At 42.7% G+C, this 27,674-nt stretch overlaps 1 protein-coding gene across 2 annotated transcripts in view; it reads left to right on the top strand.

Annotated features, from left to right (window-relative positions):
- Positions 1-1,834: 1,834 nt before the first annotated feature.
- PDZRN4 (PDZ domain containing ring finger 4) overlaps positions 1,835-27,674 on the top strand; it is a gene marked incomplete at its 5' end in the record, with an annotated part of 217,214 nt that continues 191,374 nt past the window's right edge. The window contains 3 exons of one of the 2 annotated variants that reach the window (XM_081928955.1): positions 1,835-2,464; positions 7,413-7,499; positions 9,659-9,751. In XM_081928955.1, the coding sequence (XP_081785081.1) occupies positions 1,835-2,464; positions 7,413-7,499; positions 9,659-9,751 (810 nt within the window). Of the gene's footprint in view, positions 2,465-7,412; positions 7,500-8,251; positions 8,447-9,658; positions 9,752-27,674 lie in introns of those variants that run through there. The other variant, XM_081928957.1, reaches the window with a different exon arrangement.

Raw genomic sequence — 27,674 nt, forward strand, 5'->3', positions numbered from 1 at the left:
ATAGGCAAACTATTCTCTATTGCTCAACATACAGCCTAAGTGCTGATGCTTGCAATAGGATGATGCTTTGGTGAGCCACGGGTTCTTGCTCAAATCACACCTTGTCTAATTATATTCCCCCTAAAGGGGAAAAGCAAGCCAAAGGAGAAACACAGAGGCAGAGGACAAGATGGCAGAAGCTTTGTGCTTTTAGTTCCAGTTTCACAATGCAGCCTTAAATAACCCAGTGTGTTTTCAGGCTATTGCCTTTACATAAGTGTGCACGTGTGGGCTTTAAAGAGAAGTCCTACCCTGCTAATGAAGGGTGTGTGCTTTGCTGGAGCAGGCCAGCAGAAGAAAGCGGCATGGAAGGCGGCACAGGTTCCTGTTGCAGAGAGACCAGCCCTTCCCTTCCTCTCTCACTCTCTTTTCCAATCAGGATGTGCTGCCCACACAAGCTCCCAACCTCAGCCTTTCAGCAAATTGGTTTCCTGTCCCAAGTGCAGCTGGAAAACTGTACAAACAAGAGATCAGACAGGAAAAAAAGCCCAGCCAGATTATCTCAAAGCGGGGGAGACAAATATTTGCTAAAAACAAATAAATCATCCGAACCAAAACCACAAAAAGGTGGGGTAATCTGACCAGCCTTCATCTGTTACTATAATGATGGGGTTTTTTTTGCCTCAATCTGGCTTCTGATCTGGAAGCCCTCTGTTAATCCCTGGTGCTTATCTAGCAGTGCAGGTAAGGAATTCTGCATCTGCTCAGTGGTACTGTGGCCAACCCCAGCCTGGAAGCCCAGAGGAAAACATGATTTTATTATTGATGGGACAGAGCACACTCCAAGCAGGGCGGGTTTAGAAATGGCTTAAAAGGTAAAAGGTAAAATCTTGCTTTACTGGCCGAGGGAGCTGGCGTACAGCTTCTGGGTCATGTGGCCAGCATGACTAAGCCACTTCTGGTGAACCAGAGCAGCGCATGGAAATGCTGTTTACCTTCCCACCAGAGCAGTACCTATTTATCTACTTGCACTTTGACGTGCTTTCGAACTGGGACGGAGCAACGGGAGCTGACCCTGCTGTGAGGATTTGAACCGCTGACCTTCCAATCAGCAAGTCCTAGGCTCTGTGGCTTAACCCACAGTGCCACCCGCCCTTATCACTCACTATGCATAGCATACATAAGAAACGAGTGGCCTGGCTGAAAGTAAGCACTGAAGCTCTTCCTTCAAAGCAGTTTCGAAAGCCTTTGCCAATGCAGCACAGGGAACTCCTGTTAGAATTGGGGAGGAGAGACGCTCGGAAGCGCCTGCAAACTCTTTGGAGCCAGGCAGGGCATGGGTGGCAATTCTGATGGCAAAGCAAACCTTGCCATAGAAATCAGCTGGCTGGAGAACCTGATGCAATCAGTCCTTCAAGGTGCATCCTCTTCCATCTCTATCCTTACGATAGGGACATGCTGTGCCGGCAGGGAGGCGTCTGCCTTCATTTCTGGAGCTCGTGGGATGTAAACAAGAGGGCTGGTCTGTCATCTCTCGAAAGCGGGGCGAGCCAGCCTCCTCCTCCCCCTCCTCCCCAGCGGCAGCAGCAACGGAAGGGTGGAGGTGATGACAGGGGAGAAAGAGCAGAGCCATTGCGAGGGAGCGCCTATTCGGCAGAATACGGCCGCCTCCGAAGCTCTGGCGAGCAGCTGCAAACTTCAAACCAAAACTCCGACCGGCGACCTCTCTCCCTTCCTCGCTCCGCTTCGCCCGCCAGCGCCTCTCCGCTCGGCTCCTGCGCCTTCACCCCGCAGCAGCAGCAGCAGCGAGAGACCGGCCCTGAGGGAAGGAGGCGCCGCCGCCGGGTTTCCCGCCATGGGTCTGGACGCGGACCCGGCGCTGCAGTGCCGGCTGTGCGGCCTGGTGCTGGAGGAGCCGCTGTCGACGCCGTGCGGCCACGTCTTCTGCGCCGGCTGCCTGCTGCCCTGGGCGGCGCGGCGCCGGCTGTGCCCCTTGCGCTGCCGGCCCATCTCCCGCCAGGAGCTGCACCGGGTGGCGCCGCTGAGGAGCCTCGTGCTGCGCCTGCCCGCCCAGTGCGACTACCGGGCGCGCGGCTGCCCACGGCGCGTGCCGCTCCACCAGCTGGCGGCGCACGTCGAGGGCTGCGCCGACGCGCCGGGCAGGTGCCGCCGTCGCGAGGCGCTGCACATGCGCGAAGGCGGCGGCGGCGGAGGACCTCAAGAGCAGCAGCAAGAGGACGACGACGACGAGAAGGAAGGTTTTGGCTCCGGCGACAGGGGCAGCAGTAGCAGCGTTTTGCGCGGCGCCGGGCTGCAGCAGCAGTGGCGCGAGAGCGAGTCGGCGCTGCTCGGCCAGCTGGCGGCGCTGCAGAGCGACGTGCAGCTGGCGGCGCTGCAGAGCGACGTGCAGCTGGCGGCGCTCCGGTACAGGCAGAAGTTCAGCCAGTACGTCCGTCACCTCAGCGGCAGCCACCCCGGCCCCGAGGTGAGCAGGGGCGCTGCTTTTTAAGGGGAGGGTTAGGCTGTGCGCTCCTGGCGGAGCAAAGGGCCCTTCAGGGGTAGACTTTCCTTCCTTTCTTCCTCTCAGGCAGGTCCCACCAGCTCCGACCATGAATGGCGCGCTGGGATGGTGGAGGTTGCAGCCCCCCGAGGGCGCCAGGTTGGGGGAGGCTGTAGTGGATGGTCGTGGGCGCTGTGACTTCTGCCAAGCGCCAGGTGGAGTCGACACTCAGCGGCTGAATCAGTTTTGCTGACGCGAGGAGGTTCGCAGGTGAGACGGGTCGGGGGAGGATTGGTCTTGGCTGTGGCCGTATTCAGAGGCAGTGTATCTCTGAAAGCTGATCGCCGAAGACTTGATGCTTTTGAATTATGGTGCTGGAGGAGACTCTTGAGAGTCCCATGGACTGCAAGAAGATCAAACCTATCCATCCTTAAAGAAATCAGCCCTGAGTGCTCACTGGAAGGACAGATTGTGAAGCTGAGGCTCCAATACTTTGGCCACCTCATCAGAAGAGAAGACTCCCTGGAAAAGACCCTGATGTTGGGAAAGATGGAGGGCACAAGGAGAAGGGGACGGCAGAGGATGAGATGGTTGGACAGTGTTCTCGAAGCTACCAGCATGAGTCTGAAAAAGCTGCGGGAGGCAGTGGAAGACAGGAGTGCCTGCCGTGCTCTGGTCCATGGGGTCACGAAGAGTCGGACACGACTAAACGACTATAAACAACAACAACATATCTCTGAAAGCTAGGAACCAGGATAGGGGGCAATGGCAGGGTAGGACTGTCGCCTTCCTGCCCACCTTGTGTTTGGGCTTCTCGGAAATAGCTGGCTGGGCTGCCAAGGTGGCTGTTGTGGGAAGATGGATAGCTATTTTTGTCTGATCCACTAAAGCTCTTTGAGGAAGAAGATGGCTCACTTGGTAGAGCCTGACTCGTGATCTTGGGGCAAGGTTGCCAAGTTGAATAAAATATGGGGTCCCCTGCCTTATTGATCACATGATGGGGTTCACCCACGCCATTTGAAGGTCAGTGCCCATCAACTTATTGGAGTTGGCTCCTATGTCTCAGGGTGATGGATTCAAGCCCAATGTTGGGCAACCTGCATTAGAGGGGGTTGGACTAGATGATCCTTGTGGTCCCTTCCAACTCTGCAATTCTATGAGGCGACCTGCAGGTCTGCCTAGTTCGTCAGCAGCTCACCTTGGTGAAGTAACTCTTGTCAGCCCCTTCTCAGCTTGCTCCTCAATAACTGGTGGTGCTTAATTTGTTTTATAAGGGAGATCTGGTTTGAGGTTTTTACTCTGTCCCCGTCACCTGAAGGCCAGCAGGTGCAGCATTCATAAAGAGGAGAGCTTGCAACCCAACAGGCCTAAGCCTTGTTGCTGTAGGGTTTAATCCTGAACTGGGGCTTGCAAGGACTTGGCTCCAGAACTTGCTATCAGTGCCCGAGGTTTGCAAAGTGGTGCATCTGAGTTTATGACAATGTTCTTTCTCTAATCTCAGTGTCAGGGATGTGCCCGGTTCATAAAATGTCACTTGTTGGAAGGCTGGAGTCTTGATATAATTTCGGAAGGTGAGTGTTGAAAATGCCCACAACTCAGGACAGTATAAGAATCGTGGAAGAAACTGACTTTGATTACTTTGCTGAGTGTTAGAGGAACCCATCCTGAAAATAATCAGAGATGCACTCTTTCTTATTCGTTTGGAGCTGGTATTGCAACAGATGCTGGGTGCTGTAGTCTTGTTTTTTTGAAATCAAACCTTTTTCTTTGAAACTATGGGTGAATTGCTTTCCTTGTGTTGCTTTTTCGCAGCATTGCTAATCTTTGTCCCATAAATTGGTGGTTCAGTTTGGGTCTCAGCAGTGCTTTTTTGGTAAAATAATAATGATGATGATGTGCTGGATCCCATATCTTGATAAAAGCGACATGGGTGCTAGTCTATAATAGGCATGGGCAGCAAAAATAGAGGTGTCAGTACCATCACAAAAAGCATGGACTGCTAGCATCTTGAAACTAGGGATGCTGTTTTGGAAAAAGCTAAGAGGAGTACTTCTGGCTTGGAACACATCTTATATGCAGATCAGAGACTCTGAACAAAGGCAATGCCTGTGCCGGCCCTCCCCCTCCCCCCCAGAGGATCTTCTTAGCCTGATTGTATGCCGTGAACCTTGTTTCCAGGAGGTACAACCAGTGGCAGTGGTACCTCTTAAGCTGAGTTGTTGTTGTGGGACTTGTGAAATGAAGGACATTTCGTTTTGATTTCTGCTGAGTTCTTGATTCTGTAATAGACAGATCTCAACTGTGCAGCTATGCAACAGCGTTTTCCTGCACAAGCAAAGGCGCAGGGAATAGAATCAGATTCATGGAACTCTGCTGTCACTTGCTGTTTTCATTGGGATACTAATTGTTTTCATTGGGATAATAATTAGTTTGGTTTCTTTGGATGTTATTTAGTAACTTGATCATATTTATCAATTTCAGTGTGTCTGCCCTGAGTAAAACTTTGTTGAATACTACCCAGAGTTGCTAATAATAATGATAATGATGTTTTATTTATACCCCACCCATCTGGCTGTGTTGTCCCAGCCACTCTGCTAAACTGTTGCTGTGTATGCTATTTAAAAGCTGGAGAATGACAGGTGGCTTTTGGGTCAACAAACAGCAGTTTATTGTTGCACTTCTAATAGTCTGATACTTTCCATATTACACAGTTCAATGTGCCTTGGTTCCAGGTTCTCTATTACTTTAGTTGTACAATCTAAAGGTGATCTCCTCCTCTGATGGAAGCCATCTATCAGTGGAAAGAGGAAGATGTCATTCTAAAATGATTCTCCTTTGCCTCTACAGGCCTCCATGCTGCCCCTCCTCTCAAAATCTTCTCCGGAGGCACAGATTGGATATCATCGCCCTTTTTGTTAAGCCTGAGAGCATGATTTCTGCACCGAATAATTTGCTTTTGATTAAATAAACAAGCGGATTAAGACGACTTTACACAGGCTTGTTGTGCATGACAGCCCTTGATTTAATTTCTCGTGTCTTCATTCTTTATTTATCTTCAAGTTTGGAGGGTCCTTAGGGACTCCTGAAAATGTTATTTGCTGCTGACTGGTGATTTAAGCTCCACTCGGAGTTTTGTGCCATGCTTCTTACTTTTGGAATGCAACAACCAGCAGGCATGATTTAAACTGCTTTGCTCTCTTCATAACTAGCATTATTCATTGACCTTTATGATACCATAGGGTTGTTAGATGTTGTAATTCTTTGACTTAATAACACAACTGTCACGGCAGCTTCTTTACAATATATAATTACTGAAATATGTATTTATTAATTAGATTTCTATACCACCCTTCATCTGAGGGTCACAGGGTGCGTGTGTGTACACACACACACACACACACACACACAGACTCAGAGCCATAGTAACAAACAGAAACAATATTCCCCAGGTTTAAAAAGCCATAGATGATTTAATTAGCCAAAGGCCTAGAAGAAGAGGAATACAGAGAGCATTCCACAAATGGGGAGCCATCACAGAAAAGGCCGATTCTTGTGTTCCTGGAAACTATGATCCTCAGAGAAACTACTCATTCAATCAATAACACAGTGTTCTGTGTTGTTCTTTCTAAAATAAAATTGTTTTTATTTTAGTACTTCTTATGTGCATTCTTTGCCATAAAGGGGCTCCTGAGGTGCAACGTAAATTAAAACAGATAAACCAAGTAAAGAAAGTATGCAATGAAAACACCACTGTACAAATGTGTGTTGTGGTTATTATAATCATCTGTATTGAACATCAGTTTAAATTTGTTTATAAGAGCCTCACATATATATAGTACTGTGCTGTGTGCCATACAACAGCCCAAAGATTGTTGAAACTGAGTGAACAGAAGTTATGTTGGTACTGAACTACTAAACTGGCATAATCATGTATTTAAAATAAAAAAAGTTGTCCAGTAGCACCTTAGAGACCAACTAAGTTTGTTCTTGGTATCAGCTTTCATGTGCATGCACACTTCTTCAGATCCCGGTTGATGGACTTCCATTTCATGTGGCTCAGTATGGTGCCTTCCATGGTTCTAGATTCAGGTAGGTAGCCGTGTTGGTCTGACACAGTAGAAATATATATATATATAATTAAAAATTGTATCTGAAGAAGTGTGCATGCACACAAAAGCACATACCAAGAACTAACTTAGTTGGTCTCTAAGGAGCTACTGGACAATTTTTTAAAAATATATTTCTACTGCATCAGACCAACACGGCTACCTACTTGAATCTAGAACCATGTATTTAAAAGAGATTTTCCCCATCTCTCACCATGTTTAAAATAGCATCATGTAACAGCCATAAAAATTCTGAACCTTGTAATAGTTCTCTGCGCTTAAAACCATTCATACTTATTTGACTGCTAATGAATATGGAGCCGATGTCTTAAGTGATAATGACAAAACAATTGCACTGAATTACTTACTAATCACTTATCTCATTAGTATAGTACCTGTATTTCATTCAGAAGTACTTTTTCTCTGACTATCCTAGTACTGAACACAACTGACTTCAAAATGTTGTTCTGTATGAGGTCTGTTTTTTCAACCGCTCCTTGCAATGAGATGTTTTGTGTCATGTAAATGTAGTTTCACCATGGAGATTGGACACTGTGGTGTTTTGTCTCCAGGCTGTTGCCAAAGTTCCAGATATTGGCACGTAGAAAAACCACGCGGGAGAGATTGAGCCGGTACACATAAACCGTTTGACCTACAGAATATCCATCATGTGGAATAAATTTGAAAGACTCACTTCTCAAAATAGGATCTCCTGGAGATCTCAAGCGAGGTTTTAAATGGTTTGATTTATAAAGCCGCAGTAGGATATTGTTAAGTAGGTTTTATAAGTAGTCTTTTTTTTTTTTTTTTTTGGTCTTTCTTTCTAGGAAAGAGAGTCTAAGATCTTAACCATCATGCTACACAGAGAAAACAATACCCTGGGATTTAATATTGTTGGAGGACAAGCTAACCAGGTAAACAGAAAGGTTGATGCAGTGCCATTTGTGTGTGTGTGTGTGTGTGTGTGTGTGTGTGTATGAGAGAATAAATTGCTAGGCACACTGTAAATTTTAAATGAGAATTGTGCGTATTATGCATGGTGGCAAGTTAAAAGAATGTTGGGAAGGGTGTAATGGACTAAAAGGGATGCGGGAGGTTCTGTGGTCTAAACCACTGAGCTTCTTGGACTTGCCGATCAGAAGGTTGGTGTTTCAAATCTGTGCGACAGGGTGAGCTCCCATTGTTCGGTCCCAGCTTCTGCCAACCTAGCAATTTGAAGGCACGCCAGTGCAAGTAGATAAATAGGTACCGCTGCGGCAGAAAGGTAAATGGCGTTTACGTGAGCTTTGGTTTCCGTCACGGTGTTCTGTTGTGCCAGAAGCGGTTTAGTCATGCTGGCCACATGACCTGGAATGCTGTCTGTGGACAAATGCTGACTCCCTTGGCCTGAAAGTGAAAAGTTAAGGCCTGATTGGACTTAACCGTCCAGGAGTCCTTTACCTTTACCTAATGGATTGGAATGACAGTAGATCGAACTGCTGGACCCATATTTGGATGTTCAGTCTTGTAGTTATGGTGCATCCAAACTACTCTGCAAAGGGTTAATCCTGTAGCATATAATCTTATGATGTCATCCATGCAGTGAGGTAGGTTTTTTTCAGTTGTGCTGTAGTGTAGAATCTTGTGATGTCATATGCATACTGAGGCAATTCCCCTCCCCCCAGTTACTTCAGTTATCAACTGCTCATGTGTTTTTAACTGACTGTGAGAGCAGCAAGTGTGTTGTGTTCTGCTGCTACCTGCCTCACAGCCAATCTGTAAATATCAGTCAGTCTCAGATACAAATTCATGGAAATATGTTCCAGTAACATAAGTAACACCTGCCTCTCTTGTATATTCAATCTCACAAGAGCAAGTAACAGTAAGTAAAAGTCATATGTTATTTTTAAACTTTAAAAGCAAGCATTGTGTGGTTTTTCTAGGAGAAAAGAGAACCGTTAAAAAGGGTCAAATGACCCAGGGCAACCTCCGCACAACCCTGTAAAGTATAATTGCCACAAGTCTATCACTCTCCCAGAGATTAGGAAGCCACAGGTCCATGGTTTGTCTGTTTCCCCTCCCTCTCAAAGTGCACTGTGCTTCCATATCCTACTGTTGCATTTTTCTATTTGGGTGTGTGTAGGACTTAAATCTCTCAGTGATGGTCAAAACCATCCTTGAGCATGGCTTATATACTTAAGCAAGTGCCCTTCTGCCATTATTCTCTTGACTGCAGAATAATGCATGGCCAGACCTATGTGTGAAACATTTATGTGACCATGCGGCGGTCTGGTGACAAATTAAAGCAATACAAAAGCAGCACTCAGAAATGTATACAGATAAGGATATTGAATTGTATCTGGCCTCATCCTCAGAGGTTTAGTGATTCCAGTTTCATTTGAATAAAAACAACTGTATGTCCCTAAATGTTCAACTAATATTTATTTTCAAGGGTAATACAAGCAGAGACATTTTGACAAGTGACACCCCTCAAGAAAAACAATGCCTTTTATTTTAAAGCTGTTTCCTCTTAAAGATTCTTACTGGTCAATGTCTGTTGTAAAGTGTGGCTTGCTTCAAATAGCTAAACTAAGATCTGAACGTTGACTCTGAAATGGATTCCCTTGCACAACCACGTAAAATTTGGCAAGGGCTGTCAGCTTGATTCACAGCTCTTCTGTGTGGTTATGTTTGAAAAAAACTGGTATATCTCATCTGGATATTTGCAGGATTTAGGGAGCAATCCTGTAGTCAAGAATCTAGCATTAACTGGTGTAGAGTTGCACCAGATGCAACCCCCATTCAATATCTAGGCTGCCAGCTGAGCTGGCCCAAGCAGGTCAGAGGGAAAGCAAGGCTACAAAAAAGAGTTTGATTTACACTACCCTTTTTACCATGTCACATGACTGAGCTGAACAGAATTAGGATCCAACTTAAATCCCCGCTTCCTGCTCTTGCTCCAGAACACCCTATTTTGGGGTCTTAAAGCCAGTAGAACCAAAGATGTCAGAACTTTCCACAGAATTGTCCCCTTAGGTTTTTTTTAATGTTTTATAAAAAACATGCCTTTTAAAATGTGTATGTTCATCTCTAGGGCAACCAGGAAGGAATTTATGTGTCCAGAATTGTGGAAAATGGGCCTGCTGACCAAGCAGATGGTATGCAAATGAATGACAGGATTCTAGAGGTAAGATTAATTCTTCTTCTTCTTCTTTGGCGATCACTCATAGCCGAGTAATATTGTCTTCCATGAACACGGTTTTAAAACTGAGTCTGTAAGTGACTGTGGAGGCCAATTCTGGATCTACACGTCCTTCCACAGTGGGGGCGTAGGTTTCCGGGTGGGAGCTGATCATGACGAGGGTTTGCCAAGTGTACCTTCCTCTTAGCATGTTTCTCCCTTTCGTCTTGAGTTCGAGTATCTTCAAAACCCATGACACCTTTGGTAAAGGCTGTTCTCCATTTGGAGCACTCGCAGGCCAGTGTTTCCCAGTTGTCGGTGTTTATACTACATTTTTTATTATTTGCCTTGAGAGAGTCTTTGAACCTCTTTTGTTGACCACCAGCATTGCACTTACCATTTTAAAGTTTGGAATAGAGTAGTTGCTTTGGAAGATGATAATCAGACATCTGCACAACATGACCAGTCCAACGAAGTTGTTGTTGAAGAATCATTGCTTCGATACTAGTGATCTTTGCTTCTTTCAGTACACTGGCATTAGTTTGACTGTCTTCCCAAGTGATGTGTAAAACTTTTCGGAGACATCGTTGATGGAATCTTTCAAGGAGTTGGAGTTTATAAGTGATCCATGTTTCACAAGAATACAGTAAGGTTGGTAGTACAATAGCTTTGTAAACAAGCATTTTGGTCCCCATCCTTAAACACTCTGCACTTCAATCAGAAGAAAGCTGCACTCCCAGAGCTCAGGTGACGCTGGATTTTGGCATCATTATGATACCACTATAATGGGTTTAATAACAGGTGGAAACAAATCAGCGTATAGAGGGGAGATCCAAAAAATATCTACATGGTGACTAGGGAACAACTTGCACCTTAATATCAGCAAGACAAAGGAGATGGTGTTGGACTTTCGGAGGAAGAGAGAACTAGCCCTGCTGTACATCGGGGAGGGCTGTGTGGAGAGAGTCTCTTCCTTTAAATTCCTAGGAGTTTATTTCAGTGAAGACTTTACTTGGAAAATCAATACAATCCAGGTGGTTAAGAAAGCCCAACAGAGACTCCATCTCCTCAGAGTATTGTGAAAGAACGATGTCAATCAACATTTGATGATCTCCTTCCACAGTAGAAAGTGTCCTTTCATACTGCATCACGGTGTGGTATGCTGGTTTGACATCAGCTGATAGGAAGTGCCTACAGAGGGTGGTGAATACAGCACAAGATATTATGGGCTGTCCTGTGAATCCACTGGATGACATTGTGGAAGAATGTTGCCTCAGGAGAGTGAGGAAAATTCTCAGGGGTGATTCACACCCTGGCTGGCACTTTCTTGATCTCCTGCCCTCGGGCAGAAGATATAGAAGCATGATTAGTTGCACTAACAGGGTAAAGAACAGCTTCTATCCATGGGCTGTTAGGCTGCTGAATGAAAAGATAACAAAGGGCAACTGACTTTTGGGTTTGGTGGGTGTGCGTCTGTAAATAAGGGGAATTAAGACTAAGAGAGCTGAGTGCGGGATGCTTGTGTAATCTCACTGTATATGTTGTACAAGTGACAATAAAGTATAAAGTATCAATGTCTGCCCTTGTGGAAAGATAACTGTCCAGGTAGGAGAAGTGACTGACATTTTCCAACGTTACACCATTGAGTTGGATATGTGGCACCTCAGAGGGGTTATTTTGTGCTTGTTGGTGCAGCACTTTGGTTTCTGGGATGTTGAGCGATAGGCCAAGCTTTTACCCTGCTCAGATTAAAGAGCTTTCCATCTGTTCGATATATGATTTCTACTCCGGAGGGGAGTTTCCCTTTGACAAAGTGTAGAATCATGGCAATGAAAATAATGAATAGAGTTGGGGCAATAAGGCAACCGTGTTTTACACCTGATCCCACTGTGAACGGTTCACTTTGAGAGCCAATTGTTATCTGTGATTGCTGCTGTCGTATTATCATGGAGGAGCCAAAGGATGTTCACAAATTTATCTGGGCAGACAATTTTCAGAAGAACAGTCCACAGGGCATTACGATTTACAGTGTCGAAGGCCTTAGTCAGGTCAGTAAATGCCATATGCAAGGGCTGGTTTTGCTCTCTGCATTTTTCTTGAAGCTGTCGGGCTGTGAAAATCATATCCACTGTCGCCTAGAAGGTCTAAAACCATTTTGGGATTCAGGAAGGGTTGTCTCAGATATTGTTAAGAGATGGTTAGCTAAGATCAGGCATAGGCAAACTCCGGCCCTCTAGATGTTTTGAGACTACAATTCCTATCATCACTGGTCCTGTTAGCTAGGGATGATGGGAATTGTAGTTCCAAAACATCTGGAGGGCCAGAGTTTGCCTATGCCTGGCTAAGATCCTTGCAAGAATGTTGCTGGCTGCAGCTAATAAAGAGATGCTTCAATGCAGTGGACGCTCGGGTTGCTAATGTGATCTATGCAGGAGGCACATTTGCAACCTGCAGTGCTGCGTCTGCGCATGTGTGGGTCACAATTCAGTGTTTCTGCGCATGTGCAAATGCCAAAACCTGGAAGTAACTTCTGGGTTTGGCATGGTGCGCAACCCAAATATGCGCAACTTGAAGCATCTTTAACCCAAGGTATGACTATTTATGATTCTTAAGTTGCGGCATCGCTACATGTATATATATCTTTTTTTTAAAAAAAAAAAGACACCCAAAGGAGAATAAATACAATACATTAAGAGGAGTTGATAGATAGGTTTCATATTAAATTGACAGCTCTTGAAATGTGTTCAGTTTTTCCCCTTTGAATATTGCTGACTTGGGATACAGCAGTGGAGTTCAGGAATGGACATATTTGCTGAACATGACCATTTTTCATAGTTTTTCAGTGGCAAGATGAGGATTTTTGAAATCTCTCTGTGTGTGAAAACATCACCAGTACTGTTTGTGTTTGTATGTGTTGCAACTAGGGAAGAGTAACTCTCTCCATGTGCTGTGCCCCCTTTCTACCCCATCGGTGTGGCAGTTAGGCTCAAAAGAACCCAATTCCCCCCCCCCCAGCCTCATTGCTGTAGATGCAGCAATGCAGTAGCTACAACAGTGCAGATTGAGAAAACCTTCTAAAGTGACTGCACTGTTCTATAGCTTTTTGACAAGTAGCTTAGGAAGAATGGTCAGTGCATATATTTTTAATGCAGCAGAGAAGCACTAAAACTAGCAAGAGCATTGCTGTCTATCCATCCCTGTTTTGTCATTTTGCATGTCCTTGGGTGGATGATGATGATGTGATTTCAACTCATTCAACTCATGATATGCTGGCCTCCGTCATGACTTTGGTTCACTGTACTCTTTCTAGACTCGAGGAAGTGATAGAAAGAACTTGGATAGTTTTTGCCATGAATAGCTGTCCTCTCCAGCCATCCAATTCCCTGACTTTTTTTAGCCCTGCTTGCTGCATAGCAGTTGGGTTTAGATTTAGCAGTCTTCCTTTTTATACTATTATTTCCAGGACTTGTTGACTATAATCCTATCAAGCCTATATTCATGGGAGTAAGCCCTATTGAACACTGCTGCCAGTTAATTCACCCCAGGACTTCTGATATTTGTCTTGGCGTTTAATTTTCTACTATCTTTTTATTCCTTTTAGTTTTCTTTTCAAACTACTTGCAAATAAATACATTTTGCTGTTTATTTTTATTTAAAACTAAGCATATGTCTGGGCATCCAATATTAAATACTGAATAATGTCCAGATATTACCCATAGAATGTGCCTTGTTTGACAATGACAACTATTTTTGAATTTTCTGGATACAGTAGATAATTAAAATGTGAAAAATTAAGTCCAACTGTCTGTCATCTGATACAGTTTTCTCTGTAAGGAGGCAGTTGTTTCATCACACAGTAGATGATTATGAAATATAACTGTGCCTTAAACTAGAAATAATTTGTTTCCCCCAGGGCTTGAAGTACAAGTTTTTCTCCCTGGTAAAATACACCCTGATAAATACCATGCCAGTCCTGCTGAGATTGGAAACTGCAATTCTGTAGAGAAGAAAAAATGAGGAATTGATGTTCTTATTGGCAAGAAGTCAAAAGCTTTTTCACACTTCATTCACTGGAGCTTTATGTGTGAAATTAATGAGTTTAATTCTTGTCATCTGCTTGTCTTTTGTACTTTTAATTGCCTGGCACTTGTTTTTGCCCCCCATAGGATGCTGTCAGTAGACTGTACAGTATTACAACTGTGATGTTTGGAGATGTATTTCAGTGTTAATTTATTTGCCCCCCAGGTGGCAAAAACTGAATATGAAATGGAAAGAGCTATATATACATCAGTGTCAGTTCTAAAATCTTCTGGTTAGATGGCTTGATCGTAGTCTTTTTACAGATTCTCCCTCCTCCCCCCAAAAAACTTGTTTCTCCGTAACTTTGCATAAGTGTGAAATATATATGATAACTTTCATAATAATGCATTTCCTTGGATGCAGCTCTGAAAGTGTGAAAAGCAAGCAAGCAAGTGAAGGCTGTTAAAATGGGTACCTGTTATCTAGTTGCAAGCTAAGAAAGAAATCCTGGCTGGTGGTTAAGCCACCCCAAAATATTTAAATATTTTCCATGCTGTACAGGAGCTAAGACTGCTATTCCTTCATTGCTATTCCTTCATTCTGAAAGTCTGTAGCTTAATCCCCTTGGCTTAGGCTATAGCTGATATGGCAAATATGAAGAGACAAATGCTGCTCAGGAGACAGGATGCATTCTTAGTCTAGGTTGTAAGATGATGTGTTCTTCCTTTAGTTGCTTCTTGCCCATCGTGTGTCTGAATTAGCCACACATTGTGCTTTTCTAAATAAATAAATACATACATACATAAATGCTGTTAGTTTTAAACTGGGAAAATAGAGGCTGCTGTAGCAAATTATAAAGGTAAAGGTACCCCTGACCATTAGGTCCAGTCGTGGACGACTCGGGTTGTGCGCTCATCTCGCTCTATAGGCTGAGGGAGCTGGCGTTTGTCCACAGACAGTTTCTGGGTTATGTGGCCAGCATGACTAAGCCGCTTCTGGCGAACCAGAGCAGCGCACAGAAACGCTGTTTACCTTCCCACTGCAGCGGTACATATTTATCTACTTGCACTTTGACGTGCTTTCAAACTGCTAGGTGGGCAGGATCTGGGACCGAACAACAGGAGCTCACCCCATTGCGGGGATTCGAACCGCCGACCTTCTGATTGGCAAGCCCTAGGCTCTGTGGTTTAGACCACAGCGCCATCTGCGTCCCTCATAGCAAATTATACTTCATCATAATTTTGAGATACTGGAAGAGGATGGAGAATGAGAAATTGTTTTCTTATTGTTTTTTATGGTTCTCTCTCCCCATATATGTTTGCTTTTAAGAGTACTAGTAAGAGATCATGTGAAACATGGTTCATTATTAAGTTGCTTATTTTGATTATACGCTGGTCATCCTATAGCGTAATACACACAGCCCCACTACTTTCCAAAAATTGCCTTGCAGTACTAATTAGACCCACCACTGTCATAACAGAGTCATGTGAGACAGTCAGTTAAGGATGTTAGATATGTACATTTTACTGTATTTACAGTCCAAAGGATAAGGGATGTCAAGAACTACAGGTCAGCAGGTTGGTCATCAGACTTTAAAACAAAACATGATTGAATTTTATGAAAAGCTCTGTTATTGTTGCCTTTCACATCCTATTCCATTTTGTTCCGTAAGTGTCCTGTAATTTGTGTGTGTTTGCTTAAGGCAGGGATAGAGAACCTGTGGTCCTCAAGATGTTTCTGAACTGCTCTCCTATCATTCCTGATCGTTGGCCCTGCTGACTATGGCTGAGGAGGCTTGTAGACCAACCACATCTAGAGAGCCACAGTTTCCCCATCATTGGCTTAAAGGGATAGGTCAGTCTTTCCAACCTGGTATCCTGCAGGTATTTTGGATTATAATTCCAATCAATCCCAGGCATCATGTTTTTCTGTTTTGAATAATAGACCAATTACCATATTTTTCGCTCTATAAGACGCACCAGACCACAAGACGCACCTAGTTTTTGGAGGAGGAAAACAAGAAAAAAAAAATATTCTGAATCTCAGAAGCCAGAACAGCGAGAGGGATCGCTGCACAGTGAAAGCAGCAATCCCTCTTGCTGTTCTGGCTTCTGGGATAGCTGCGCAGCCTGCATTCGCTCCATAAGACCCACACACATTTCCCCTTACTTTTTAGGAGGGAAAAAGTGAGTCTTATACAGCAAAAAATACGGTAATTCACCTTTGCAATTTATATTTGAAATTTTTAAGCAAAAGAGGAAATAAATAAAAATGATTGTGCTTTGTTGGTGTCTACAGTGTTCTGCAAGCAGTAAAAGCGGAAGAAAAACATGTAATACTGTTTTAGGAGCATTCTGTTTTTGTTCTGCAGTTGAAGTTTATAATGCAAACAACATAGGTTTTACATTTTATATATATTATATATATATGGGGTTAAATGTCTGAGCAGACTTAAAATGTAATGCATGCTGGTTTATTTTTACTTTTAGTTAAATTATTTGTTCTACCATGAAATAATTAGAGCACAGTTAATGATGCCGTCCATCTGCCAAAATGACTGCACAAGCTCTGACATTTCTTAAGAAAAATGAAAGTCCTGAGACCAGACACTAGCATAGACCCAGCAATTACAAAGAATGGTGCCAGACAGGCTGAATTCTGCATCTAAGGGCAATATTAAAAGCGATTAAGCATCCTTTCCTTCATCTGCCTGTAACAGAGAGCAAAGCTGGGGCATTTTGAGTCCTCTTTCAATCAGCTGAACAGTGGCAGGCATTCATCTTACAATTCACATGTCACAGTAATGATCTGGCAATACAGCAGGAAAAGTCATAGCTCAGTGCCTGTATGCTCCAGGTTAATTTTAATTAGCTATCCCAGATTTCTGGGTCAATAGTTAGACTGACTGACTGCAGAACATTTTTAAAAATCTTTCCCTTCCTTCATATTTTCAATATCTGATACAACTCAGTTTGGATCAGAAAGGCATCATTTGTATGCTCTAGTTAATTTCTTGAAAGGTTAGCAAAGGAGAGGCAATGAACTCAAATAGGGTTTTTTAAATGTTTTTTGTGTGTGTGTGGCTTAAAAATAAGAATGGATTTTGAGTTAGAATGTTAATTAGGACAGAGAATTTCTCATTTTCTCCCTGTCCCTTCATCCCACTTAAGCAATATGTACATTAAGTTTCTCATTTCACGGCTTATTGATGATGATCACTGCTATCCTTAACATGTCTTCACATTTAGTTTTCACTGAAATATTTCATAGGTGGTTTTTTTAGAAAATGAGGCATTTGCAGCTGCCAAAAATGACTTGTAGATAGAAGACTAAATACTTGTGAGAAAAATAGGATATCATAAAATTGTTTTTCTCTTTTGTCGAGTTAGAGGTGTGTGTGTTTAGTAAAATGTGCTCTACACAGTAGGCTATACTCTAGTGCATGTTTTTGTGAGTTTGTATACATTAACAACTATAATTGAATATGTGCTGTGAGTATATGAATAGAGCACGATTGGCCTTTGGCTACTGAGAGAGCATGTGTGAAAATGTGTTCTTCCCTAAGAAGGCTAAAGTTTTTGTGAAATGCACTTCGATAAAGTGAAAACTATAAATGCCCTTTGTATGGCTTAAGATGGTAGCTGAAAAACTGCCGCCTGGCACATATACTTACCTGGACCTTGAAATCTTCAGATACAGGCAGAGACCATTTTAGGCACATCCGATATGTGTGTGACCTGGAAGTGACTAAAAAATGTCACAAAATGGGGCAGAATGGGGTGGGGGCAGAACGGGGTGTTTGCAGACTTTTGCAATGGGTGTTCCGATTATAGACAATTTCACATAAGCACGTGGTGCCTCAGGACGTTATTCCCATGCAAATCAGTTGCTGTCTGTACACGCATCAGGTGAGGTGTGCCAGGTGGCTCCTGTTTAAAAGACATTTTCATAGGGCATTATTTTCCTAGGCCTTTTACATTTATTTTTACCTTTATTGGCTTATTACCAGTTTTTAGGACCTTAGGATGTTGCATTGTTTTCTTTTATTCCTCTTGATGCTGCATTTTTAACTTGTTTTATGTTGTGAACTGCCCTGAGAACTTTTTGTTACAAGTGATCTATAGAAATCCTGTAAATTATGTTAATACAGTCTACTCAGGAACACACACAGCTCCAGCATATGCAACACTTCAGTGCAATGTCAGAATCGGCTATAGTAAGATTGGTGGTATCTGCAACTTTGAATATCTTCAAAATAAAAATTAGCTCAACATGACCTGCTAAATTTGCTACTTCAGCTTCCATATTTTATTAGTACCTTGTTGAAGGACCAATTGCATTCCAAGTCCATATCAATTTTTTGCATTAAGTAGGCTTAGAGGGCAGGAAAAATGGATTGCATCAGTGCAGAAAATAATTACAGTGTTTGCTTTGTTTTGCATCCTTAGTACTAATAGTCCCAGTAGTCCTTTGCCGATTTGAATGTATTTTCTGCCACCTTGCCAGCGGTTAGATGCTTGTTTACAATTTAAACTTGAATTAAAGACACATAGAGAACTTTGAACAATTCATAATCTGATATGTATCTCTTTCATGATACATTCTCGTAGGTTGTAGACACTTGTTAATACACGATAGATAAAGTTGATCATTCTGCAAAGAAAAGCCTCAGAATTATTTTTAATATGAAGTTCTTTGTGGTTTCCTGATAAACACAGCACTGTTTTCCGTTTTGCTTACTTGCTTGCAGACTGCATACAAACATAACTTTTACTAACATTTCATATATATGTATATATATGTATATATATGTATACACACACACACACACACACACACAAACGTGTGTGTGTGTATGAAATGTTAGTAAATATACGTATAAATCTCTTTTAAAGCTTAAGAAACTGGCCATGACCGCATACTGTAGCAAAGAATTTCGTGTATTTGTTCATGAAAGTGAAGAATAAGGGTTGTATCTAATGCTGCTGTTCTGCTTGCTCACCAGACTTCTGTCTACTTGCACAAGGGAGCTCTCCCCTGCAGCCCTCCACACACCCTCAGAATCTGCTCCAGGGGTTAGTGGACACTCAAACAGATTTGGGGCAGAGTGGGGTGGGTAGGGACAGGAGATGAAGGGAAGTCCTTTGGCATGGAACTTGAATCTAACGCCAATCAATGTCATTGTAAGACCTTGAATTCTAGTAGAGAGGAATTAAAAACATCTTACCCGCTTTCTCAATGCTGGGCATAATGAATTTCCTTCTAATTTTTTATTTTATTTTCCCAGAAATGCATTCTGATATGGCTATGTGGGCTTGAATCCAAAGATCTTGCTGCAAGATCAGAAGGCATTTCCATTTGTTAATGTAGCTTCTGGTGTGGGAGATTGAATTGCGTCACTTGAGGACCAGAGGACAAACCAGTTGGCTGTTTTTACAAATTAGTGAAGGTCTTTGATGCTGCATATTGAGACATAGGCTTTTTAGGCCAGTTTCAAAAACAAAAGTAAGCAAGATTAGGTGTCTGAAGTAATTTACTAGGTTGTACATAGTTGTCGCATTATGGAATGCAGGACGTTGTTTAAAGTAAGTTCTGTTAAAACAAGTATAATTTAAAGAAGAGTGTGCTGTAGCTGAAAAGAAATGGTAGTAATACAGTACCATTTACATCTCTCTCTTTTTTTTACATGACTGAAACTCTATTCAGATGTCTCAGGTGCAGTAGTTTGCTGCCAACATGTTAACAAAAGGCTTCAGTAAACCTGACCTCTTCAACTTATGCTAAGATGAACATCTTTGTAATATATTTTCAAAGAGGACTTGGCACTGCTTTATTTCTTAGACAAGGAAAGTAAAGTTATACTTTTTTTAAAAAAAAGATGTATGCTTGATCTCACGAGTCTCACAGAGCTGATACTTGGGGGGGGGGGGGAATTTGGTGGAGTTGGTGTTGGTTGGGTTTCCTTGCTTGTTTTTTTCTGTGGTCAGTGTTGTACATAGCTCCCGGGTCCAGGTTCAATGTTTAAAGCATCAGAACTATCTTGAATGCATTTCCCCCCCTTTTGAAACTAATTTTCCTAACTGGAGTAAAACTGGAAGTTGGGGCGAGGGAGGTTGGTATAATGGGCATCAGAGAAACAGCAGCAGAGAAGGGATGCCAGACTTTAACCAAGCTCTGAGACATGCAACTGATGGTAGCTTGGTTCTGGTGCAGACTGTTATGTACTGAAGTTCTCACCCTGGGCCAGCAGGGGGATACTGTAGATAGTTATGCAAATATGGGGTCGAAAGTGACATTCAGCGATTGGATGGTTTTAGAAAGTTGCTACAGTTACGTGGTACTGGAGCTCTGTATAAGTAGGCTGACTGAACCCTCCAGTTCAGTTCTGTCCTGGCCTCTGAATAAACAAGAGCTGTTTGAAGAATCGCTATGTCATCTGATATGTTCACCCACAACTTAACACAGACAAACTGCTCCATAGGGGCAAGTCATACTGGGAAGGGTTGCTGAGACCACTAGGCTGAGTTGTATTTCGTTTCCTTGAATAAAGAGTTAACTTCACTGACATCAGAGATTTGCTTCCTCTCTTGCTGACCTGCATCTGACTCCAGCTCTGACAATAAGGTCAGCATTTCCTCCATTGAGATGGATAAGATACGCAACTTAGCATCCTAGGTGACTTGTTTGCCAACAATAATACCAGTCTCCATTACAACCCGCTTCGAGAACTTGTATACATATGTTACTCCCTTATCGCAAACACCAATATGTTCCTTGTACCTTACAACCCCGCCAGCATAAGGCAGAGCCAAATCTTACTGTATGAGCTAGTTGGACCATGGTTAAAAACCAGCGGTGTGCCACCTTCAAAGAATTTCTCTTAATGCTAGCAGACACTGACTTGAAGGGGCAAGTGGATCAGCTTTTAAGCCACTGAGAGTCCAGTCAAAGGCGACTATGGGGTTGCGGTGCTCATCTCACTTTCAGGCCTAGGGAGCCAGTGTTTGTCCACAGACAGCTTTTTGGGTCATGTGGCCAGCATGACTAAACTGCTTCTGGCTCAACGGAACACTGTGACGGAAACCAGAGCACACAGAAATGCCATTTACCTTTCCACTACAGCAGTACCTATTTATCTACTTGCACTGGTGTGATTTCGAACTGCTAGTTTGGCAGGAGCTGGGACAGAGCAACTCTGTTGCGGGGATTCGAACTGCCAATCTTCTGATCGGCAAGCCCAAGAGGCTCAGTGGTTTACTTTAGACATCAGCACCACCCAGTAGCAAATATATCACAGTGACCCTGCCTTTCTGGGTACAGTGGTGCCTCGCAAGACGAAAAGAATCCGTTCCACGATTCTCTTCGTCTAGCAGTTTTTTCGTCTAGCGAAGCAAGCCCATTGACAGCTTAGCGCATTAGCGCTACAGCTGTCAAGCGGCTTCCAGCGATCAGCTGTTAAGCGGCTTATCAGCGGAACAGCTGATAAGCGGCTTAGTGGCTTAAGAAAAGGGCGGAAAAAGCGGGAAAAAACCACGGGGGGATGCAAGATTTTTTCGTCTTGCGAAGCAACCCCATAGGGGAATTCGTTTTACGAAGCGCCTCCAAAATGGAAAACCCTTTCGTCTAGCGGGTTTTTTTGTCTTGCGAGGCGTTCGTCTTGCGGGGCACCACTGTACTTGCTACAGCTAGATATTGATAAGGTTTTAGGACTCTAGTTGCTATGCCATGCACCACTGGATCTTTCAAGATTATGCTAATCTGGGGGCTATGTAGCCAGTCTATGCCTGAATCTTTCAAGTGTTCCAAGAGTTGTGATTCTGTAAGCGGCATGTTGTTTTAATAAGAGTCATGCAGGCAATGGAGTCCTGCTTTAGAAATAATAGTAGATAGTAGAGCCTGGAATTATATAAGGAAGTAGGATTAAAAGTGAGGGTGTCCCACACCTCTGAAGTCCAACATGTGAAAAGGTTGAATAAAACCTTTCCATATTAACCTAATCTGGGGCAAGAAGTTCCAAAATGACCCAATTTGATAGTGCAGTGTGCTTAGGATCTGAGGCTAGGTCTTGGATAGAAAGCATGTAAAACTCATTTTTTTGGTCAGTGCAAGGGTTTTTTTGGATTGCAGATTTGTGCTGGAATTAAATGCTCCATGCTTTACTATTTTATTTTTGCTTTTCCCCATTCTGTATCAGCAACAGTTATAGCATTGGGTATCTTCCTAAATAAAGATTATTGCTCAGTTGTAGCATACATCAAACTTTATCCTATTTTTTTATTTGTATTTGAACCAAACAAAGCAAGAGTGAAGGGGGAAAGCGTATGTTTGCTAGAGGAGGAAGTAATTCTTTTTTTAAAAAAACAAATACCATCTCGGGACATTCATATAGTCATCTGTAGTTTACACTGCACAGGAATTTGGCTCTAGGACATATGTTGAAAGACCTTGCAGATTTGAACAGTAGAGATCTGTTGTTTTTTAAGCACCAAGTGTGAAACAGGAAATGGCCTATATTAACTGGTTTATCACGAAGAAAGATGCTGGTTAGTTGTTATTTTCTATGATAGCTTAAGAGATGCCAATTATTATGCTTCGTTTTAGTGGATCCTTACATTTGTAGATGCAATTATAATAAACCTGGAGTCTTGCCAGTCATACCTCTCAACTGTTTTTCATTACGGCAAATATCACACAGGGGGGAAAACACACACGCACGCTTTCCTGGTGTTAGGATACATGCAAGATTGAAAAAGATAAGGTTGGACGTCACAAGGTTATTGAAGGAAAGAGTAGTTTTAAAATAATGAAAACAAGCATGAAGTTCCACACATGGAAGAAGAGTTGATGGGTATGCTGCCTCAAATAATGAGGGAAGCCGAAACAAAAGAATGCTCGGGTGGTGATGAATTAAGTGAAGAAAGACATAATTTTGAATGTAGGCTTTCTGCCAATGTATACGGAACTTTACTTTGACTTTCACAGCGGTCTGAAAAGTTAGTTCGCTGCATTTCATCAGTCCTCCTTAGATAAAGTTCTTCAGATAGTACTGTTTTGTTAGGCAATGCAGTTATATGTAGTGCATACACTAAAATCATAACATGTGGAGAGAGAAGGGGAAAGAGAGAGGTATGCTGTGCATATAGGTCAGGGAGCTACCAGTAGATCAGAGATTTCTTCCACCTGTCCAGCAATATGTAAACTAACAACACAATTCTATCCATGCCTACTCAGAAGCGAGTATTGAGTTCCATGGGACTTGCTTCCTGATGAGTAGGGTGTAGGATTGCGGCTGCAAATGGACAGTCTGCTCTCTTTCTCAAAGTTTAAGGATATTTTCTGTTCAGAACATAATAGTCAGGCCTGTAGTCCTCCCTAGCCAGCTGCTGGATTGCTGACCAGACCCATGGCCAGGCCGCAATGCCACCTGACCATTTAAGTTAAGCTGACCTACTTAAGCAGCTGCAATTCTTGCATAATTTGTTTGTACATTAAGGTTACCAGACATTCCCGTTTCCCGGGGACATTCCCTGGATTTAAAAAAACAGTCCCCTGACAAAATCCATCTATTTAGTAGGAAGTTGAAAAATGTCCCTGGATTCATTGAAAAAAAATCTGGTAACCTTATTGTACATGCACATTCTGATATGAACCTATGATTCCTGCTGATGCACATTGGAGCAGGAAATCCTAATTTCATATATATGGAGCAGTGGCTAGCTCACTGAAGATGTTGAGCCAGTGTGCAGCTGCTGTTGTATGCTAGGAAACTTGGGAAAGGGATTAAGAACAAAACTGCCAATACTATAATGCCATTATGCGTATTTGCGGTGAGATCACACATGGAATACAGAGTACTGTTCTGGCCTCCTCATCTCCAAAAGGATATTATAGAGCTGGGAAACATTCAGAAAAGGGAAGCAACAGTTATCATGGGATGGGAACAACTTATCAGTAGAGGTTGCAACATTTGGAGCTTTTGAGTTTTAGGGGAATAAAGGCGAGTGAGAAGGGAGCAAGAGACAGGTGTATAAAGTTATTTGTGGTGTGGAGAAAGAAGATAGAAATAAGTTTTTCTCCCTTTCAGGGAGGAATTACAGGAACCTGTCAATGAAGCTAAAATATGGACAGACAGAAGAAAGGGCTTCACACAGCACATAGCCAAACTGCAGAATTTATTCTCACAAGATTGCATATGTAAAAACCATTTCAAAACCAATACCTATTCAGAATGGGATAAAATCCTCTCCTTAAAAGACTTGTTGAAAAAAGATCTTCCGTAGTCTCTGAAAAAAGCAATTGAAATGGCACCTGCCATTATGTTACACTTTTGATCATGGTTAATGACTGTTGATTTTATCATCCTTTGCATAGTGTGAATGCAAGCTTTTGTGACAATTGAGAATAGTTACAAAACTCTTTTGTGTGGCACTATTTTTGTTCTTGCGTCTCTGGTACCTCCAGGATTCATAGTCATCTTTTTCTTTTTTTAAAAAAGTACTAGATAGCAGGTAGTGTGAACAGGTTGTTTTTTTTAATAAATAAATAAGAAGCTATGAGGATCTATGGGGGTTTGTTTGGGAAATAACAGAAAACAGTTCCCCTTAAATATTGGCAGTGTTTTTCCATTCACACATAAGGACATAGGGAGCTACCTTATATCAGTTCATTTGTTTCCTCATCTAGCCCAATATTATCCACCCCGATTGGCATAGGTTTCTAGGGCCTCATGGGCAATTCCCCCCCCCCCAACTGCTTCCTGAAAAATGGCCAGAGATGCCAGGGATTCAGATCTGCTGGCATGCTATACCTTTAAAGCACATTCTAAGCATATTCTGGGCTCTGTTAGTTTACCCCTCACAGAGTTACAATTCCCAGCAACCCTTAGAAAATGACAGTGCCCCCTTGAGGGATAAATGTGCTTCATATGTTTGGTGTGTATAAAAGGTAAAGGAACCCTTGACCATTAGGTCCAGTTGTGGCCGACTCGGGGGTTGCGGCGCTCATCTCTCTTTACTGGCCGAGGGAGCCAGCATACAGCTTCTGGGTCATGTGACCAGCATGACTAAGCCGCTTCTGGCAAACCAGAGCAGCGCCGTTTACCTTCCTGCCGTAGCAACACCTATTTATCTACTTGCACTTTGACGTGCTTTTGAACTGCTAGGTTGGCAGGAGCAGGGACCAAGCAATGGGAGCTCACCCGGTTGCGGGGATTCGAACCTTCTGATCGGCAAGTCCTAGGCTCTGTGGTTTAACCCACAGCGCCACCCGCATCCCCATAGTCTTAAACTTGTACAAGGCCAGTGCTCCCCCACTGAGGCACAGTCCCTCCGATCACTTGCATGTTTTTCTTAATGCAAAGATGTTTGAGTGGATGGTCTTAGAAACATCAATTATATTCCACCTAATTGTGCTTCATAACAATAGCGGAAGCCAATGTTCTCTAATAAATGTGTGGTTCATTTGTGTACTTGGCGCAGTCCGGATAAACACACTTTAAAATATATATCCCTATTAAATACACACTTTCCCCTGTAACTAAATTCCATTCAACACAGAGTAGATGTTGCATAGGACTGCACTGTTAGTCTGATATGAAGAAAAGCGAGAAGGGACAGTTTTTAAAGTGTATTTGTATGAATTGTTTTACCAGTTCAGGTCCATAGATGGGAGAGCATAGCTCACACGGTAGAGCATGATGCTCTTAATTTCAGGGTCGTGGGTTGGGCAAAAAAATTCTGCATTGCAGGGGGTTGGACTAGATGACTCTTGTGGTCTCTTTCAACTCTACAACTACGATTCTATGATTTTACTACAAATACAGGTGCACATATTGCAGTTATGTAATTGATCCATTAGAGGGCAGTATAAGACAGCTTGTTGGAGTGAGAAATTTCAGACTTGCTCAGGCAATACCTGTCCCATGAAATTATACCATCCTAAACTTGCAAGTAAACACAGCAGAACTTTCACTTAAGTTTTAGAAACATATGCAGCAGGAAACAGACTTTTAGTTCAATAGGATCTGACTATAGTGCAATCAGAAGATTGCAATTACTGTATTTTTCTGTTTATAAGACGCCCCAATGTATAAGACGACCCCTAATTTTTTTAACCCAAAATTAAGAAAATACACTATGCACTATTCGTGTGTAAGATGACCCCTTATTTTAAACTTCAAAAATTTAGGAAAAAAGATAGTCTTATACACAGAAAAATATGGTATTTGAGCTTGATATAGTTAAAACAGTGCCTCCTTGTATGAAATGAATAAGAATAGGTCTAGTTTAGCCACATTTAGTACTATATTCCTGATTATGCAGTTGATGCACGAGTATTAAAAACTTCTATTGGTATGCCCTGAAACACTTTCAGAGTCTCTTGGTAGTAGAATGTCTTTTTACAACTGAATCTTTGATACAACTAATACCTTTGCATCAAAATGGCAAGTCATGTTCAAAAGATAGTGGTCATTTAACCAGCTTGTGAGTAGTTTGTGCTATAGAGATAGTGATAGCCCTAAGACCTCTTAAAACAGGGATAGAGCACCTTGTGGCTTTCTAGGTGTTGTTGGAATTCAATTCCAAATAGCCCCAGCTTGCATGGCCAACAGTCAGCAATGATGAGAGGGTTACAAGTTCCCCTTTGCTGTCTTAAATCTATTACAAACTACAGACTGGGCTTTCCTTATCATGCTTTGTAATACTGCTTCTCTCCTTCTTCCACACTCACCACACGCATGAGAAATCTCTCTCTGGAGAAGTATTTTCTTGAAAGTTGCCTGTTTCTTTGTGATTTTCAGTTGGCCTTAGTAAGCAACTGTTGCTGCTTTGGAGTATTTTTGCTAGAGAACCAACATGCATATTGACAATTTTTAATCTGCAAATCATCTCCGAGGAATCCTTGCAATTTGGTCAAGTACTTCTTACAATTTTCCATTTTGTTTTGCTCTCCATTTGTATTCAAGATTGGCCAACAACCGAGTTAATGTCTTGTACATTAGACTAATTGTGAAGTGTAGGATTGAATAGTTCAGTGCAAGGGCTAAATAAGAAACAGCTGGCTACTGATAACAGTAAATTGAAGTGTTGGATGAATGCAATCAGAGCCAGTTACAGAGCAGGAGGAAGATGCACCGCTGTTGCACCACGAGAAAACTTGGCCCCATCGAAACCATTTTTGACACTGGTGGGAAGAGGAAAAATCATGTTAAAGAAATGCAACATTTGGAGGGGAAAATAGCAGCCATGCCCATGGAATTCAGGAGCACCCACCCACCCACCACACAGTCTGCCCAGAAACAGAGATAGTCAATGAGCCCTTTTCAAAAATGAGCTGTCTTGCTTCAAAGGCACCACATATAGACAGGTGCTTACCCATGGAGCAGATAAATGACCTGAGGTGGAGCCAGCAACCCAGGCAACTTTGTATTCTACCCTTGTGATGCATCCACAATGGACTTAGAATGTTGCTGGTTTGAAACCTCCATGGATCCCTTTATTGAACTAACAGAACTGGACAACAGGGGCAAAGCACCTTCTTAGATACATTTCTGAAGGCCTGGGTCACTCCCACTCCCAACGTGATTGGCTGTCTAAACTTCGAAGCTGCGAATCATGACTCAGAGTTTAAGGGCGAATGGCAGAGGCCCAAATCCTGAAATGTTCTGTGATTGGATATCATGTATCAGGGGCTCAGAATCCTTAGTCCAGACTCAAGCTCAGGCAAACACAGACCACTGAATACATAACGCATGACACCCTGTGGTCTTCTATCCAGGCACTCACTATGTCTACAGTTGCTTTGCTGCAGTGGTGAATACACCATAGTGCCATAGGCTGACTCCCTCTCTAAGGAAACACTGAATATTTTGAAAAACTGGTTGTATAGAAACAATAATTTTTTAGTTATT

The sequence above is a fragment of the Podarcis melisellensis genome (assembly GCF_964234715.1).
Source record: "Podarcis melisellensis genome assembly, chromosome: 10".
Taxonomy (NCBI): domain Eukaryota; kingdom Metazoa; phylum Chordata; class Lepidosauria; order Squamata; family Lacertidae; genus Podarcis; species Podarcis melisellensis.